The sequence below is a fragment of the Anomalospiza imberbis genome, chromosome 10 (assembly GCF_031753505.1).
Source record: "Anomalospiza imberbis isolate Cuckoo-Finch-1a 21T00152 chromosome 10, ASM3175350v1, whole genome shotgun sequence".
Lineage (NCBI taxonomy): Eukaryota > Metazoa > Chordata > Aves > Passeriformes > Viduidae > Anomalospiza > Anomalospiza imberbis.
In genome coordinates, this window is record NC_089690.1 from 9,631,166 (window position 1) to 9,649,401 (window position 18,236).

General features: G+C 53.8%; 1 protein-coding gene across 1 annotated transcript; it reads left to right on the forward strand.

Moving 5' to 3' along the window:
- The first annotated feature begins 265 nt into the window (after positions 1-265).
- NMUR1 (neuromedin U receptor 1) lies at positions 266-6,363 on the forward strand. The gene is made up of 3 exons (XM_068200555.1): positions 266-769; positions 1,216-2,112; positions 3,333-6,363. Exons 2-3 carry the CDS (start codon positions 1,218-1,220, stop codon positions 3,734-3,736), a joined length of 1,299 nt encoding a protein of 432 aa, XP_068056656.1. The 5' UTR covers positions 266-769; positions 1,216-1,217; the 3' UTR covers positions 3,737-6,363.
- The last annotated feature ends 11,873 nt before the right edge of the window (positions 6,364-18,236 follow it).

Sequence of the window (18,236 nt, forward strand, 5' to 3'; positions counted from 1 at the left end):
CGGGGACAGACACCGGGCACGGGGAGGGCGCGGAGCCGGACGCGGAGCACGGGGCGATGCTGCGAGCGCAGCAACTTCCTCGCACCCACGTGTGACGAGAGCCGGCTGGAGCCACCTGCTTCACGGGAGAGTGATTTGGGTGACCCAGGGATGGCACATCTGGAAGTGGGAGACCTCGGGAAGCCGCTGGGTCCATCTGCCTTTCCCCGAGATGAGCCCGGACAAGCGGGTGCTGCACAGGCTCCCGCGCCGCACGGTGCCAGGGCGGCCGCGGGGCTGCTCGATGCTTTACTCACCACCGAGGCCACGCAGATGACAAATGCCGGCGTTGCGACGGCTGCCGGGGGGGGCAGGAGACGTCTGTGCCGCCCTCCCCTGGGACTCTCAGAGTCGATGGAGTTTATTACCTTAACGTTATTTCCTCTCTCTGAAGGGCAGCTTTTTGTCAGTGCTGCTGTGCAGATAAGGAGCCAGCCCCTGGCAGGGGCAGGGTCTCGGCACCGCGCTTTGTTTGGCCAGCGGTGGGAAGAGAAGCCCCTGGCACAGCCCCCAGCCTCTCAGCTGACAGCGGACACGAGGGAGAAGGTGGATAAGGGCAGGCGGCTTCTCCGAGCTGAGCTCCGAGGGGAAAGCAGCGGCAGGATTTCATTTGCCTGCCTCTTAAGGCAGTGAAGTCTCCATCCCCTCCCACGCTCCCTCCCCAGCCCTGACCCTGTCCGGCGCAGGGGTGGTGGGACCTCAGCGTTCATCTGGAGTTTCCCAACAAGCTGTAAGTCCTTATCATGTTGGAAAATCGATTTTCCCTCTGGCTGTTTTAGTGGTTGCCCTGCCAGCCCTTCTGCATATCTGCTAGAATTGCTGCCAGGAGAGATTTTTGGGGTTGTATCCTGCTCTGCTTACAGAGCAGGAAAAGAGGATAGCCCCGCTGACATTCCCCTCATGGGGCAAAGGGGCTGAGGTGGACTGGGGAGCTGCCGGGTTTGTTTGCGGATGGGAAATGGGGCAGGAAACACTTGAGAAGCCCGGGAGAGTTTAGGTGGAGGCTTTGTGTGGTTTCACAAAGGCTGTGTCTGGGGCAGGATGGGTGCAGGAGAGCAGAGCCCTGATGATCAGCAGAATCAGGGCATCCTGACACCAGTGGGGAGAGGGACAATGGGAGCAGGGGGAGCAGAGAAGCTGGGAAAGCATCCCACAAACCTCTCCATCTCTCCACAGCCATGAATCCCTATGTCAACTGCTCCAGTTCCGAGCTCCCCCTGCCCCAGCGAGACTTCCCTGTGGAGCCCATCAGCCCTGATCTCAGCAACAGGACTCACCCAGAGACCTTTTTCGACCCTAAGGATGCCAACCTGACAGAGGAGCAGCTGCGGGATAAGTACCTGGGACCTCGACGGTCCAACTTCTTTGTCCCAGTCTGTGTCATTTACCTGCTGATCTTCTTGGTGGGGGCTGTGGGCAACACGCTCACCTGCATCGTCATCCTCCGGCACCGGTTCATGAGGACCCCCACCAACTACTACCTGTTCAGCCTGGCCGTGTCCGACCTGCTAGTGCTGCTGCTGGGGATGCCACTGGAGCTCTATGACATGTGGAGCAACTATCCCTTCCTGCTGGGGGCCAGTGGCTGCTATTTCAAGACACTGCTCTTCGAGGCCGTCTGCTTCGCCTCCATCCTCAACGTCACAGCCCTGAGCGTGGAGCGCTACATCGCTGTGGTGCACCCGCTCAAAGCCAAGTACGTGGTGACCAGGAACCATGCCAAGAGGGTCATTGTCACTATCTGGGTCTTGTCGGTCGTCTGCTCCATCCCCAACACCAGCCTCCATGGGCTGCAGCCTCTCTATGTGCCAGGACGGGGGCGGGTGCCCGATTCAGAGATCTGCACCCTCGTGAAACCACGCTTGACCTACAATCTCATCATCCAGGTCACCACCATCCTCTTCTTCTTCCTGCCCATGGGGACCATCAGTGTCCTCTACCTTCTCATTGGCCTGCAGCTCAAAAAAGAAAAGATGCTGGAAGCCTTGGGAGCCAAGACTGGCAGCAGCCGCAACTGCCACAACCCCCAGGGGCAGAAGAAAGTCAAGAGGAGGCAGGTCACAAAGATGCTGTGTGAGTCAATGCTGGGCATGGCAGAGCCAGGGACTGTCTCCCCAGGCTGTGTTGGGAGGATGCTGGGGGGAAACTGAGTCATGGACAGTCCAGAGCACCACAGCTGGGTCATCCCAGAGGAAGGCTGTGGGTCTGGCTTGTGAGGTATTGGGGCAAAGGCACATCTGGTGATTCTAGTCCAGCAGTAAGGATTGCTTGGGCCAGCTCCCTCCAAGCCATACTATATCCCCTCCTCGAGGGAAGTGCAGGGTGAGAAAGAGAAAGGAGGTGGGTTGGGATGGGGGAACTCACTCCCCATCCCTCCACCCAGACCTGAAATGCTGGTGGCAGTGGTGGGATTTCCCAGAAGGGCAGCACTTCTGCCCAGCCCCACAGCTTCTGTAACTCTAACAGGGCAATGACCCAAGGCTGGATTGAAACATCCTCTTTCCCACTGCTCTTCACTCTTGCACCCCTCTCCAGCATGGTTCCCAGAGCCTCTGGCCCCCTTCCCAGGAGTGGGAGCTGGCTGCCCTTGGGCAGCTGCCCCTCCCTGACATACTGACCTCCACATGCTCCCAGTCCATGATGGCACAGCCATGGGAGATTGCCCAGCCCAAAGGCACAGCGAAGGCTGCTTCTCTACCACCTCCTAGACAAGTGGTAACTCTGCTTTCCAAGGCACTTGGGCTGGCCTGGGGACAAAGGGGGACCTGCCCTGCATGCCACAGAGATGCACTGCGGCATGGGTATGGCAGAGGACCCCAGGATTACCTGTACATATACATACCTACATCCTTTCCTTTCCATCAGCAGAGCTGGGTTATAAAACAAAATCAAAACCAGAGCACAGGGAAAGGTCTCAAATAGCTCATGCTCCTTGGATTTTGCTGGTGAAGGTGGCAGGTTTCCGGAGGCTGGAGGCTAACTAGGGACTGAGTCCCCCAGCTGTGCTGCATGGCTGTGACAGGGCCAGCTGCCTGCCAGTGAGGAGCGGAGAAGTGCAGCACAGAAGTAGCACTGGCAGAAGATGGAGAGAGGAGATCCTGTCCAGACCTCCAGCCCTTCCATGACAAGTCCAGAAGGCACTGAGGGGACCTTTCCCCTCTCCTTCTTCCCTCTCGTGCTTCTCTGCTATGGCCAAAGATGAAATGGGGCCGTGCTTGGCCAGGGACTGGAGATCTCTGTGGGGTTAGTAATCCCCATCCCCCCAGTAACACCGGTTCCTTGTCTCCCCATAGTTGTGCTGGTGGTGGTGTTTGGCATCTGCTGGGCTCCTTTCCACACCGACCGTCTTGTCTGGAGTTTTGTATCCACCTGGACCAGCAACATGCTCCACATGTTCCAGTACGTCCACATCATCTCAGGTGTCTTCTTCTACCTGAGCTCGGCTGCCAACCCCATCCTCTACAACCTGATGTCCACCCGCTTCCGGGAGATGTTCAAGGAGGTGATGTGCCGCCCCGGCCACCGCCTGCCGTGGGCACGGAAGTACTCGCCCAGCGTCACCCGCACCACCACCCGCAGCACCGAGTGCGAGCCCGTGCCCGGCACCAACGGGCTGCCCCTCTCTGACGCCGAGGAGTACGAGCTGGAGGACATGGAGAGGGGCCAGGCCACCACCCACGCAATGTCCCTCTGCTGAAGAGTGGGAGGACAGGGAAGAACTCTGGGAGCAGCTTTCCTCACTGCCAGCATCCATCTGACTGTGGCACTCATCCTGTGCTGGGGAGCGGGGCAGGAGCGATGGGGGATCCCTGCCTCTCTGTGCTGTCCCACTGGGGTGGAAAGGCTGGTTGCGTCAGCAGCACTGCTCCAGGGACATGGAGGCAGTGACCGTGCTGTGCCCTGGATGCATAGCAATGCATCCCACTGTCCTCAGCACCAGGCCTGGCCAAGGCCAGGGCATCTCTTGTGGTGTGGGGACAGCTGACTTCTATGTCAGGGATATGTCAGCAATCCCTAAAAATATTCCATCCCTCCTGGCCCAGGGGGGTGAACTTGCAGGTACTGGAGCTGGGGGCTTAGGCATCCCAGGCTGTTTTGGGACACAGGGATGGATGGGTGCCCCCAGAGCTGCTTGCACCTGGGCTGAGATCCAGGGGTGTGTGACAAGTTTGCATGGGATTGTTGAAAAATCCCATGGGGAAAAAATAGTCTGTGGGTGCCTTCTCCCTCGAGACCTCTTCAGGGCTGTCTGGCACCAGTGTAACCCTGATTTTCTGGCACATCTCTTCAGTGGTGCCAGCTGGTGCCTGGCACCACTGGTGGTGCTGGTACAGCTCCTTGCTCCCAGCCTTTCTCATGCCCTGCATTCCCAGCCCTTTGAGGGCAAGGGAAGGAGCACAGCTGCTTCCTCCAGAGCTGGAGTCTGGGGGGAGAATATGGGACAAAGGCTCCAGGTTGTCTGTAGTGCCAAGGCAGAGCTCCATAGCTGTCTGTGTCACATGAATATGCTCCCCTCTCTCCTCTCTGACTAGCATGTGCTGGGTGCCAATCTCTTCTTCCTCTGCCCACCGTGGTCACCTGAACTTGAGGGGAATGTGGGGAGCCCTCCTCCATCCTTGCCCTGCATGGGCTGAGCCTCACTGAGAATTAAAAAAAGCCACTGGCCTGATTTGTGCCCTGGTGCCCAGCTCTGCTCCCAGCATGGGACTGAGCCCAGGCCATGCTCCTGGGGAGGGTGGCGGATGGGCCACGTGCCAGGGTGATGGACACCAGGACTGTTTCACCAGATCCCCCTGGGCCTCTGCTGCTGTGGTGGGTCTGCAGGCCCAGGGACAGGGAGGGCATGGCAGGGAGGGCACAAGTGGGATGCCTGCACCCTTCCTGGCTTCTCAGGCTGAGCTAGGGCTGGGGCTTTGCAGAGGGACAGCTGCCTCTGGAGCTGTGGCCATCACTTCTTCCCCAGACACACGGCTTGGAAAATGTCACAAAAATGCCAGGGAGCGTGGGCTGGCTGGTCATGCTCTCCCAGGCTGGAAGGACCCATCGATTTCCTGTCTGAGATCAATGCTGCTGCCTTCCCCGTGTACACCAGGTCCTGCAGGATGAAATATTGAGGACCTGAAATGGGAGCTAAGGGACCGCCCAAGCAGTCTGAGCTCTTGTTTTGCACTACTTACTCAACCCCAACTCCCTCACAGCCAGCTCTGGAGGCTCCCCTGGCTCAGCACCACATGGCCATGCCTCTGGTCAGCTTGGGCTAGCCTGGGGCTTGCTTGAGCAGAAACACTGGATGAGCAAGCCCCAGGCAGAGCACTGGCAGCTGCTATTCTGCTTCCAGCCTCTCCTAAGCCCATTGCATGGGACCATAGCCAGGCCAGTGACCGAGGAGAGGCAGGGTTTGGGGCTTGCACACTTCCTCCTGCCCCCACCTACCCAATCCCTAGTTCAGAGGCAGTGCAGCTGGCTTTCCCTGCTCCCCATCCCACAGCCAGGTCTGCCATGGGCAAAGCCCTTCCTTGGCCCTTGAGGGGTCCTGGTGGGTGCTGCTGGGTGAGGGTGGGCATTGGGCTGCAGTAACTTTGCGTTTCAGGGTCCTGCTGGCTGATTGCATCCTCTCTCTGGAGCATGTCAGTGTGACCGAGGGCATTGAGATCTGTTTCATCCTCTCTGTCTCTCCTGTCGGTGATGGTCCAGGCAGGGCACAGCACCCTGGCAGCCATGGGGGGCCCCTTGTGGCTGCTGCGTGGGTGGATGTGACTGATGCCTCCTTGATGGCCATTATTGCCCCGTCTCACTTCACCCAGCTGCTTCCTCAGCCACAGATCTCCAGGGGATGGCTTTTTAATAGGCAGTCAATAGTATTTTATAATGCAGTGACAGACGCCTGTGTGGAGTTTGGGTCCCTCGTGCTGCACGTGGGCAAACTTTTCCTGCTGTTCCTGAACAGCCAGGCTGTGCAGGGATATAGCTGTGGCTGCTGCAGCTCGAGTGCCTTGGTCAGTGTCAGAATGTGTGTTCCCAGGGTGTTTTTACAGGATCCTTGGTTGCAACACAGCTGGGATGGAGTCCAGAGCAGCCAGAAAGGTGAGGCACTGGCTTTGCCTTTATCCAGCCTTGTGTTCCCAGCTGCCCAGGCATCTCCTGACCTGGGACTCCCCATCCTCCTTGGTGACCCCAAATTCTCCTCTCTCAGGTGCACAAGGGGAATATGCAGCTCAAGCCCTGATATATTGGGTGGTGATGCTGGGGCTGCCCCACCACCCACTCCATGTGCACTGCTGGGCCAGGGTCACCCTGCAAAGCATCCCAGAGGCTTGTCAGAGATGTAGCTGCAGCACAGCTGGTGGCAGTTCCTGGGTGGAGATGTATGGGCTGGGTTTTGATGATGTGGAGACTTCCAGGGTACCACATGCCAGCCGGGCTCCCCAGAGATGCTGGAATCAAAGGCTGCTGGGCAAGTCCTTTAATCCTATAATTAATGAATGCATGAAACCTAATAAAAAAGGAACTGATCTCCTCAGGGAGAATGGTTTCATGAAGAGCATTTTATACCTCTCCACCACTGGGAAGACAGTGGTTGGTGACTTCTTCCTGCCTCAGGCTCACTGCAGCCCCAGGAAGGGAATTACAGAGCTGTTTGCTCCAAGAACGATGCTCCCCACTGCCCTGAGCCCTCAGGATCAGCCTGGCCCCTGCCACCTTCCCAGTATAAATTAGAGGGATTATTCTCCCAGGGAGGTGATATAGAAGCAAAAGGCCCTGTGGGATGGGAAAATGCAGAAGGCAAGGATGGGCAAGTTGTTCCCACTGCTCTCACCCCTGTAACTGGCCAGGGGGAATGACTGGTGCTTCAGGATTGTTGGGCAGAAGGAGCATTCCAAAACACTGCCTGAGAGTCAAATAAATATTTCAGAGCCCAGGGGACCCCAGATGGGTCAGAGTAGAGGGAAATTAAGGGGCCAGGAGATGCAGGGAGTGTGTGGATGCCATTGCTCTGTGTCTTTGCTCGGAGCTGGGAGAAGCAGCTCTCTGTCCCTGCAATATGGAGCACGTGGTCAGGTTGGGCTGCATGCCACCATCTCCTCTCCAAACACTTTGTTTCTGAAGAGCTGTTCCCCAAAACTTGTCCATCTGTCCTCCCAGACTTATAGCAGCTTCTGTCCAACTGCCAGCTCCTGCCTAATCACCTGCTCCTGGCTGCAGGAGAACCCTCCTGTCCCCCCGTGCCAGCTCAGCTCCTGGAGCTGTTCCCCCCACGCTGCTGCATGCCCTGAGTGACACAGTATCTCCAGAGCTTCCAGTGAAAAGATTTATCACCAGAGCTTTGGGGATTAAAAAGCAATTCATCTATGAAGCTGCCCCAGCCTTGTAAGGCTTTTTTTTTGTGCTGTGATTATTTGCAACAAGCATGGGGTGGGGTTTCTTTCCTTTACAGAGCCAAACTCAAGTTTTACAGCAATTGCCTTGTATATTTGTAGCCATGATAAATGGCTCCAGGGTGTGCCAGCGGATTTTTTCTGCCCCTTTTCAAGGGAGAATGGTTTCAAGGGAAGGGTTGTTTTTCCCTTCCTTCACACAGCCATGGGATGGGGAAAACCTGTACAGTGTGAATTTGGCAAAGCCCTGGGAATGAGCAGTCCCTGTTTAGGGCTGGGCAGGGGGCAGGTTTGGGCTGCCCAGCCATGGATGCAGCACAGCAGCCTTTCCCACCAAGATCCCAGTCTTTTTTAGGGGAGGAGGGAAGCAGGAAAATATAGATGTCAGGAAACTGTGCTGGGTTTGAGCTTAGGCTGCTTTTTGAACCATATTTCATTTATTCCCCTTATTCCAGGCTAGTGCTGGTGGTGAAAAGACAACACATAGTGCCTACAGATGGTGATGGGCAACATGAGATAGGCAGAGAGGCAAATAGACAGCAAGAAATCACAGAACCATGGAATAGTTCAGGTTGGAAGGGACCTCTGAATGTTTTCTAGTCCAGCCCCTAGTGTATATATGTAGAATTTGATTCTGCTCCTCAGGGACACCTCTGGGCTCAGTTTTTTAGGCAGAGGCAGCCCTTCTTCCTGCCTGGCTCCTCAGTGGCTTCTCCAAGAGCCAGGATTCTCCCAGAAATCAGCTTCCAGGCACTGCAGGGAGGCTGGGAAGAGGCAGCCTGGGGAGCACAGCCCAGCCAAGGGCCTGGGTGGAAGAGCTCAGGTGCAGCTCTGGATGCTCAGGCTGACTCAGCAGTGGTGCACTGTGACTGTCATCTGCACCAGGGACAGTCTCCTCTATGTCACAGCAAACCCAACAGCCCTGGAGGGACGAGGCTACGTGCAGGGAAGTGATGGGGTCCGTGCACCCCACCTCTCCTGACCTTAGGGCACACAGGGAGGGAAAACACTAGAGCTAGAGGGACAAAGAGCATCTCCAAGAAGTGAAGGACTGTGTGTTGTTCTGTGTCTGAAATCCCACTGTCCTGCTGGCAGGGTGAGGGGAAGGGCACTGTGCATTGCACCTTCCCCAGTCTAGCAGGGACAATTAAAGCCACTGGGCACCTTCACAGGAGTCAGCTGGAGCAGGGGTAAAACCCTGCCACTATGGGTTAGAAAGAGAGAGGTTAGCCCACATCTTCTCCTGTAGCAGCTGTGGTTGCTAAAGATGGCAGAATTTATGTCAGAGAAGCCTGTGTGATGCTTAATTTTGTTCATGGGGACACTTTGGTTAAAAAAATGAAAGTGAGCAAAGATAATTAGCACCGCAGTAAGTGGATTAAAGTCGGCTGGATGGCTGAGCTCTGAGGCAAGTGGGGACTGCTAACAGCTGGCCGTGATTGCTGGCAGGACTGGGGGGATTGGGCTCAGGGCCCTGAGACTGACCTGGAGGACAACAGTCTGCAAAGAGCTTTCCTACAGCCCACAAGCTGTGCTTAGGGTCCCCAGCACACACGTCCCAGGGTCCTGCCCTCGTCCCCTGGGTGGGATGTGGTGGATGAGGGGGCATCAGCCCTTGGGGTCTCATTGGGGTGGAGCAAATTCCAGCATGAAGAGGAAGGCTGGGAAGCCCAGATGGGAAAAAGCTAACTTTAATCTAGTGTTCTATATATTTAGGACCAGTGAAAGTGGCCCCTGACCAGTCCCTATTGTCCCTACCCAGGCTTCTAAGGGCAAAGGTGTAGTACCTCAAAGGGAAATGCCTCCTTATGAACCATGGGCTTTTCTATAAGGTCAGATCCTCTTCAAATATGGTTTTGAGGGTGTTTGCTTCTGCTAAGGACTTCTCTGTGTTACAGCCAGGAAGGGAACAACAGCTCCTCCACTCCACCATGCCCAGGTGGCATTTTCCCCTCCCTCCTGGCACCTAGCAGCGCTTGGGCTGAATCTCTCCAAACTAAATTTGAATGAAAACAAGTAAAACCCAAGGTATGGACCCCGGCTCAGGGCTAGACTCCAGCTGTCTCCGCTGCAATGTTATTACACTGGCAGACTTTAATTACGTGGGTTTATCACTCTTTGTGCTTATCATGGCAGCCAGGGCGAGTTTGTCTTCTCAGTTCAGGACTATTTAATGTGGCACATTAGAAAAAGCTGTCTGAGAGGACTGGGAGGCCAAACTCATCTTTCTTGTTATCTTTCCTGGGCCGGTGGAGTGACTGTGTCACATTAATGACCATCTCACATTAAGGATGCTGAGACTGAGCATGAGACATCCCCTCCTGCCCACCCCCGGACTTGCATCAGGCACAGGATGGTTCCAGCTGGCCCTGGGGCTACAAGCCAGGTCAAAAGCTGTATTTCACACAGGAATCAGCCTGGGGCTGCCAGGACAGGAGGACACAGGTTCCCAGCAGGTATTTGGCAGAGACTGATGGACTGGTTCTCCAAGACCATCTCCATGCCCTGGCAGGGCAGGCAATGCCTCAGGGGCAAGAGCTGCCAACAGGCAGCAGAAAATGGAGACACAGACATAGATCTGGTTTTCCTCAGTTCCTGTGCCTGGCCTCTTCCAGGACAGCTGACAAAAACTCCTTGCTGCCTGAGACCTGCTTGTACCCGCTCGCAAAGAAGCTCAGCAGCACTGTCCTCCTTCATGCCCAGGCAGAGAATGTTCCTTGGAGGGGGGAATCCCTGAGGGGCTCCCATGTGTCCTCTTGCATGGCAGCAGCCTCAGCACACACAGGGCTGTCCCCTCCCCAGACAGACCTTACTGTGGCAGGCACCTTTTCAGTGTCCTGCTTGCAGGGAGAAGCATGAGCCCTGGGCCCATTTCTCCCTTCCTGCATTTCCTACTACCCCCATGACCCCATGCCATGCCCTCCTCAGCCATCTCTGGCCCAAAGCACCCCCTCCCCTGCACACCAACCCCTCCAGCACTTGGCTTGTTTAATTCCTTTTAATTTCTCATCCCTCGCTCAGAGCAGCTGGGGCCAATTTGCTGCAGCTGTCACCAGAAAGAAATCAAGTTAATGACAAGAAAGACATTATAATTTAGGAGACCCATCAAGCCTCACCGCTGTATTAATGAGGAGAGGGGAGGATATTGCTGCTGCCTGCCCTGCTCTTGTCTCCCACACCTACAGCCCCAAGCCATCCTGGGAGCCAGCTAGCAATGCCAGGCTCAAGCTGACTTTTTTGCATGGTGGTTTGCGAGCTCTTCGCTCCTCTGGTGTTTTCCAGTGACTTCTGCTCTGGCTAAAGGAAAATCCACGTCTCTCTACAGCTCCTCGGTTCTCCGAACTTATTCTGGCGTCAGCTCCAAACCTCTCTGCCGGTGCTGATTTCAACAACCTCCTAGCACAGATGGAAAAGCAAATGGTTTGAGCTGGGTTTCGTTCCTATTTTTCTGTGGCAATCCCAACCAACAGGCGGTGAGTCCATCTGGCAGGAACCTGAAATACAGCAGCAAGTGCTGTGCTGGAGCATCATCTGCAAGATGAGGGCTGGGTGAGGACTCCTTCAGGCCCTTCCCAAGGAAGAAAGGAGATAGATAAGATTAATTTCTACTGATTCGGTTAAGGATGGTTGAATTAGATGTACAGCAGCAAAAAGCCAAAAGAAAGAAAACACAGTAAGTGGTAATAATTGGGCTGAAAAGCACCCATTTGCACCCAGTGGGGTGGGGTGAATGTGACAGTAGAAACATTTAAAGGTTTTTCTTCCTAGCACAATTTTTGTCTCTGTGCTGATTGTCTCTGGGCAGACATAGCTGGGAGATATAACAGTTTAACCCTATTCTAAAAGCCAGTGGTTGCAGTAGGAAACCACCTACCCTTGGAGCTGAGATTGGTCTGAAGGGTGAGCATCTCCTGTTTTACCTATCTGTATCTGCGAGCAACTCCTCAGGCATTGGGAGGAATTCTGTCTTCTTGCTGTTCCTCTCAGCTCCTGGCCTGCTTCCTCGCCCCAGAAGTTCAACATCTCCCCAGCCCAGCAGCTACAGAACAGCTGACAGGTCCTTTGGCTAACACTGGTACAATGTGATTTGGCAGGTGTGTGTTGGAGGAGGCTGGGGTCAGCAGTGAGGCATCCTCTGCATCGTCCATGGTTTCCTCTCCAAACCTACTAGAAACAGGTTTGGGGATCTTCAGCCCCGTTCAGGATGTCCCAGAATTCAGCTTTTCTGTCACAGTGATGATTTTGGTCACTGTGCTTGAGCCAGGAATTGGGAGAACAGGAATTTAAAACCACAGGAAAGTCCAGGCCAAGCAATCTGGTATCCTTTTGATGTAATACCCAGAGGGAGCCAGAGCATCTCCAAGCACAGACATGGTCCCACTGCAGTCCAGCACAGTCCTGCTCTGCCAAGGGACTTGCTTCAGCTGTGTCCCCTCCTTGCTGGTGAGGGCAGGTCCCCTCCTGTGCTGCAGCACCAGAGGGTGTGAATTCACAGGTCCCCCCACAGAAACTGCTTTTGGTAGCTGGGACACTCATGAGTGTGATGTGGCCAGAGGGCGCTTGTTGGCATCTTCAGGACCTTCTGCTCTAATTTTTCCTCCTCCAAGAGGCTGCTCCATGCCCCACAAACCAGGCTTATCCCACAAGAGAAGGATTTAACTTTTTTTTCCCAGAAAACAACCAGGCAGGTTGCTGCTGTACCTCTGAACCCCCCTGTTCACTGCCTTCGCTCCAGACTCAGAGGTGGCAGGAGCAGGATTTCCTTTCTGCAGGTGAGACCAAAGGCAGCAGAGATAGAAAAATGGGTCCTGATTTTGTGCCCCTTTGGTCTGAGGCACTGGGCAATAGAGAGACGGCTCGATATGAGTAAGCAAAGTGTGACTATTCCTGCTTGGTGCATTTCTGCACCCTCCAGTCATTTCTGTGCTAAATGCACCTTTCACCACCAAGAGGGTGAAGCTCAGGCTGTGAAGCACTGCACTAACCCTGCAGTCATGACAGTGCAAGTACAACTCTGTGCTCTTTTAGACACGCCAATGTTTGCCTTTAGCTGCTTTTCCAGCAAAGCTGGGGTCAGGACAGGGGCCTGGGGATGCACTTTTCTCCTCTTTCTGTGTTAGAAGTGGGAACAGCTCTTGATCCCCCCACACTTGGCCAGTCTTCAGGACCTTTTCAATTGCCTCAGCCTGTTTTTTTTTTTGGCCAAGGCTTTGGCAGGAGATGGTTGGTGAGACCAAGTTCTGTGTTAACCCCTGCACTGCTGCAGATGTTCATGAGAGCCCAGGGCAGCCCTGGACAGAAACTGCCTTTCTCCTCTCTGTACGGGCAGCCTTCACCCACAGTGTGATGGGGCCAAAGAAAACCCATCAAAATAGAGAAATTCGGCACTATTGTGGCTGGAAATGTTTGGACTTTCCCTTAAATTTCTCCTTTTTCTTCTGGACTTTCCGCCCAGTGAGATCTCCTTTTGCAAACAGGTTTGCTCCCTCCCAGGCTGTGGCTCATCCGCTGGGGATCTTTTATCACCCTCGGGGTCTGGAGGATGCTGGCCCTGCAGCAAGAAGCACTTTGTGTGGAGGAGCTCAGCTTCCCTGGGAGTGATACCCGGAGCCAGGGTGAGGATCAGGCACAGGATGAGCCCCAGCATGGCAGCAGGACCGGTTTGGGCACTCCTCAGCCCAAAGGCACAAGGTGACGCCACCTGCACCAATTTCAGCAAGTTTAGGCACGAGGCTGTGAGGCTCCCAGCCCGGAGGGTGCGGGGTTTGGCACCCATAGTGGTGATGATTCATTCTGCTCCTGAAAAGGGGTGCAGAGCAAGCGCTGCTCCACAGCACAGCCCCCAACCTCTGCCCATCGCTGCACGGGCACATCCCAAAACCTCAGAGCAAAGGAGTGTGCAGACACAGCAATGTGCTCCCTTACCCTCACAGCATCCTCAGGAAATGTTTCTTTCCTAATAACCCAACAAACCCCGACTGAGGCAGTTGTACACACAAATGTTCCAACCCAGGTGTGTATTCACAGTCTCAGAAAGGCTTTTCTAGAGTAAATGCAGCAGCTCACCCAGTCAGGGCTGCCTTACCTAGGGAGGTGGGACACTGGGAGCATCAGTGCAGGCTCAGTGTTCCCTTCAGATATATCCAAAGCACCAGAGGCACCTTCTTCCTCATCCCTGGGGCTGTAAGATAGCACCTTCCCTTCTTTCTTTCCAGATTTAATTTTTTTAAGACTCTGTAAAGAAATGTACTTAGAGAGGTTCAATTTCAAACCATGAATCAAATGTTTGGGAGAATTGCAACCTCACAAAGATAAATCAAGCTACAAACAGTGCTCAGAGGTTATTTACCCCACTGAGAATGACTGTAAAATCCACTTTTTCCAGTCGGCAGTGTACCCAGGGAGCCCGTCCTCCCAGACAAGGCAGAAGGTGCCAACTACTTGTAAATTATATTCATGGACCTTTTATTGGGCAGATGCTGCATTATTGGACTATGGCACAGGGCAGAGAAAGTAATGAAGGCAAACGGAGCAGAGCCACCAGAAAAACAAATCAAATAAGGGTTTGACAGCATGATCTGTACTTGGATTTGCTCAGGGAAAATTGCAAGTGCTTTTAGTTTCCATGCTGGAGGTCAGGAAGGGCTGTGTGGGCTCCCCTTATCCATGGGAAGGGGGTTGTTGACATGGGTCTGAGAGCTTATGTGGAAATTTTGCCTCTGGTGGCTTTTTAGGCCATGTCTGCTGTGTTCCTGAAGTGGCTGCAGGTGGGGTAACCCAGCGTGCCGTGGCTGGAGGGACAACGCCTCAATCCTGGGGAGGTGGAAAAGAACTCAGCAGAGGATGGTCTTGAAAAGCATTGCTCTCCCTGTGATGCTGCAGGTCCTTCCTTCCTCCATCTTCTATAAATGGCCCTTAAGCATTGCCCCCCTGTCCACAGGAGATGGGATTCCTGCCATGTGCTGGGCTCTGAGGTCCCTGCAGGTGGAGGCAGTGCAGCCTCCATCCTTCACTGGGTGAGACCCCCTCAGGAAGCGCGCAGTAGCCACCGGCACAGCAGTTCTGAGGGTTGACTGCTTCTCCCAGCAAGCAAATCGGCCTCTCCAGCTTGGAGCAGTGCTCACTCAGCTCACTTTTATGTGCTTAATCCCAGGCAATGTGTAGGCTCTGCCCTGTGCTCCACATCCCATGCATAATAAATACGCTAAAGCAGACGGCTAATTACTGGGAATGTAGAGCCCGGCAGGCGGTGGGCAGATGTTCTAGTGCCTTTGCCATGGCTTGTTATAAACGGGTTGTACTGCTCAGATTCATCTTCCTGATCCCATGGCTGACAACATCCTAGAGCTGTGCTGGGGGCAGCTCTGATGCTCAGAGCTCAGACTCTCCTCTCCCTGCCATGGCCAGGGGAATTTCCCTGGGGTAGGGGCTGCCTCCTCCTCCATGGTCCTTCTAGCCCTTCCCTGTTCCCCTGCTCCCTGGGATGAGCTCTCACTCCTGCAGGTTGTCACGGCACTAATTCAGTCCCTGAGGTTTTTCACTGTGTGCTCCCATCCCACGTAGCTATCGTGCTCCTCAGGAGCAGCTCGTGCCCCTTCCTTGCCATGATATAAGCGATTATTAATGCATTAGTGTTGGGCTGCTGAACCATAATGTCTTTATAGTCAATAGCATTAAGCATTTAATTACCCAGCAGGATGAATCGATGGGCTTCTTTGCTCTACAATTAAAACTGAGCAGGAGAGATGCAGTTTAATTTTCAGTGTAATTTTCAGTCTGCTTTAAGCTTCCTTTGCCATTTCAGGGAGATGAGCTGATGGCTCGTACAGGATGGGAAGGAGAGGACTTCTCCCCAAGAAACCATGTTCTCACCTCCCTCCCAGGATACAAACGTGATGATCACAGTTTGCCCAGCTAAATGAGACACCACTGGGTCATTCAGGACTAGGTTTTTCAGGTCTGAGGCACAGTGGGGAAATTATTGCTCTAAGTCTTATTTTTAACTATGGTCGTAGGAAGTTTCAAAGCAATAGTTTCATCTCTCATCCTGCAAGTGGGAATTTCTGTGGTGAGAGCTGGCAAGTCAAACAGCCCAGTGTGCTGCTGGGATGAGGCACAAACAGTCTGAGAGTGGTCTGGGCTGGAAAAGCACTTTCAGCTCTTACTTTTGACCTCCTTTTGATGGAACTTGCTGCAGGGGGGCAGATGGATGGTGAAATCTGGGCTCTGTCTCCCCAGCTCCCAAGCTCTGACCTCTCCCAGGCTCACAGGTGCTCTGTACAGCTTGACACCTGCCCAGGTCACTTGAGCTCTGCAGGCACAGTCAAATGCAAAGTAACCCTTTCCAAAAAGCTCAGCCCATGGCTGGACCATGCTACCATGAGAGCCCTTGGTGTGGCTGTTCCTTCACGGCAGCAAGCTGGGACAGGGGCTTTGCAAACTGCCCGGATGGGGCTCAGTGGGCAGCTTTAGCTGGGAGAGCACAGGACAGAACTCTCAGGGGGAGCGATAGAACATTTCCCACTGAGCTTAAGAAGCCAGCCAGCACTTCCCACTGGCACTGATGCCTGTTTCCTAGAGCAGTTTTGGCTCTCGCTCCCTGGCAGAGGCTGGGACATGTTGTACTGGGGACACGTGTGTGTTTGTGCGTGTGTGGCTCTGCTCTCCCTGATGTTATTTGGCTCTGGTGCTAGAGGTGAGGACACAGGGCAGCCCCAGGTTCACCATGCCATGCTGCCCACTGCCTTTGCTGAGTGATGGGTGCACGTGGCTCTCAAGCAGGGATGAGCTCAGCCCCTCACTCAGATACAAACACAAAAATAAACTGATATCACAGAATCTTCTGAGTTGGAAAGGACCCACAAGGATCATTGAGTTCAATTCTTAAGTGAATGGTCCATATGGGGATCAAACTGGTGACCTTATAAGGGGAGTGAAGAGAAACTCCTGCTTTTCCAGTTCAAGCTCAAGAAATAGTTTTGGTGGTTTTTTTTTGGGGGGGGGGGTTGGTTTTTTTTTTTTTTTTTTTTTGTGATTGAGAAGGAAAAAAAAGAAAAAAAATCCTCTGGTTTGGGTTTGTTCCAGGCAGAGCGTCTGCCTTCCACTGGCCTTGTGCCTGGGAGCTGCTGTGAAATGGAAATAGCCCAACACAGGCCTGGGAGCAGTGAGAGTTTCCGAGCTTCCAGCAGGTAAAATGGGAACAAACTGAGACAAAGCCCCAGGTTGCTGCTCCGTGGGGCTGTACCAAGGGGCAGATGTGCTGAGCCACAAGAATGTGGAGATGTTTTACTTGAATGTATTGACAGTCATCCCTGGAGACCCAGTGCTTGTCTGGACTCTATTCCCTATTGCCCCAGCTCTGGGAGATGAATAGGATGCACAGAAATGCCCATTCAAAGAGGAGCTTCCTCCTCTGGACTGTCTCCACAAAGGTCCTGGAAAGACTTCCCAAATGCTGCAGGGTAATGCAGGAAAATGTGCAGTTGCATGGAACTGTGACATGCTCTGGCTGCTGGCCTGGCGTTGCTGAACTGGGATCACCTGAAGCTTTGCTCCAGATTGACTTCCCCTGGATTATAAAGGATTTGTATGCATTGTTTCAACATGCCTGCCTATTCCCATCTCACTGACTTGTCCACTTGGAGTTTCGCTACTCCAACGGAGAGAGAAGGATGCTCCCAAGGTCTCCTCTCTCCACCCAAATCTCTCCACATCTCCCAATCCTGGTTTGTCTTTTTTATCTCACACCTACTGCAAGTCCTTTTCTGGTCCCACTTGTCTCTCACACATCCTTTTTTCCAGGGCTGCACTCGCTCTCCTGCTGAGCAGATCCAGAGGGGAGTTCACCTGGCTGGGAGGCTCTGGTGGCTGTGTGGGCTTGCTGGGGGCTCACAGACACACCACAAGATCCTGCTGCCAGCTCCAGGCAAGGCGTGTTGAGGAGAGGAATTGGCCTGCCAGAAGGGATATCTTAGGGGAATTGGCTCCTTCTGGAAATAAAATTTCCTTTTTTTCTGCAGTATACCAGAAATTATGACAAGGAATACTTGGAGGGCATGTGGAGACTAAATTTGCATGTACAAAACTCCCTGTGGGAGTCACCTGTAGGTTTCCTTGTCCATGACCCCAGGAAATGGTACAGGAATGTGCTGGGTTATCACCCAGCATCTACCAGAGTGACAATGGGTATGCCTGTCTCCAGGGGCCCATGCCAATTCCTGCAGCATCCCACCTCAAGAAAGGGTACTCCCCAGAGAAGAAATCCCATACTCTGCCAGACACTGTTGACTTTCATCCCTGCAGGCTAGTGTGTTCCCAAGCTGCCCATTTCAAGGCAGAGGACGTGCACTTGTCTGTGACTACTTGAATTAAGTGCCATTTGTCACAGCAAGCTCTGCACCCACTTCATGCTCATCATCCTTGAGGACTCTCCTCTTGGCACAGACAGGGAGATAATGAAGAAAAGACTTAATTAGACTACTACACAGTCCCATCTAATTTTCTGTCCTGCATTAATCAGGGCCTGGGGAACTGTGCAGTTGGGAAGAGAAAGGACAATCCCTGAGTGCCTGGTGCTGCTGGGTCACCATCCATCAGCTGTGGTACCTGATGGCACAGGAGCACCATGACGGGGTGAGGTGGGCACCAAGAGGAGAAAAGGATTTGCCAGCGCAACATGGAGTTGTTCAAGAGGTTTTGAGCAGCACCTAGACCTAGGACTGGTAAATTTGCTTTAATAGTGGTTTTTGGTGGGGGTTTTTTTTGTTTGATTTTTTTTCTGTCACCTTTGCCATGCCGTACACATCAGGGCACTGCTGAGAC

What these genes read in the sequence shown, in the direction of transcription:
- NMUR1 (XM_068200555.1), top strand. Translation starts at nt 1,218, where the DNA reads ATGAATCCCTATGTCAACTGCTCCAGTTCCGAGCTCCCCCTGCCCCAG. An exon ending in GCAGGTCACAAAGATGCTGT is followed by an intron (nt 2,113 to 3,332) that starts GTGAGTCAATGC and finishes GTCTCCCCATAG; the next exon opens with TTGTGCTGGTGGTGGTGTTT.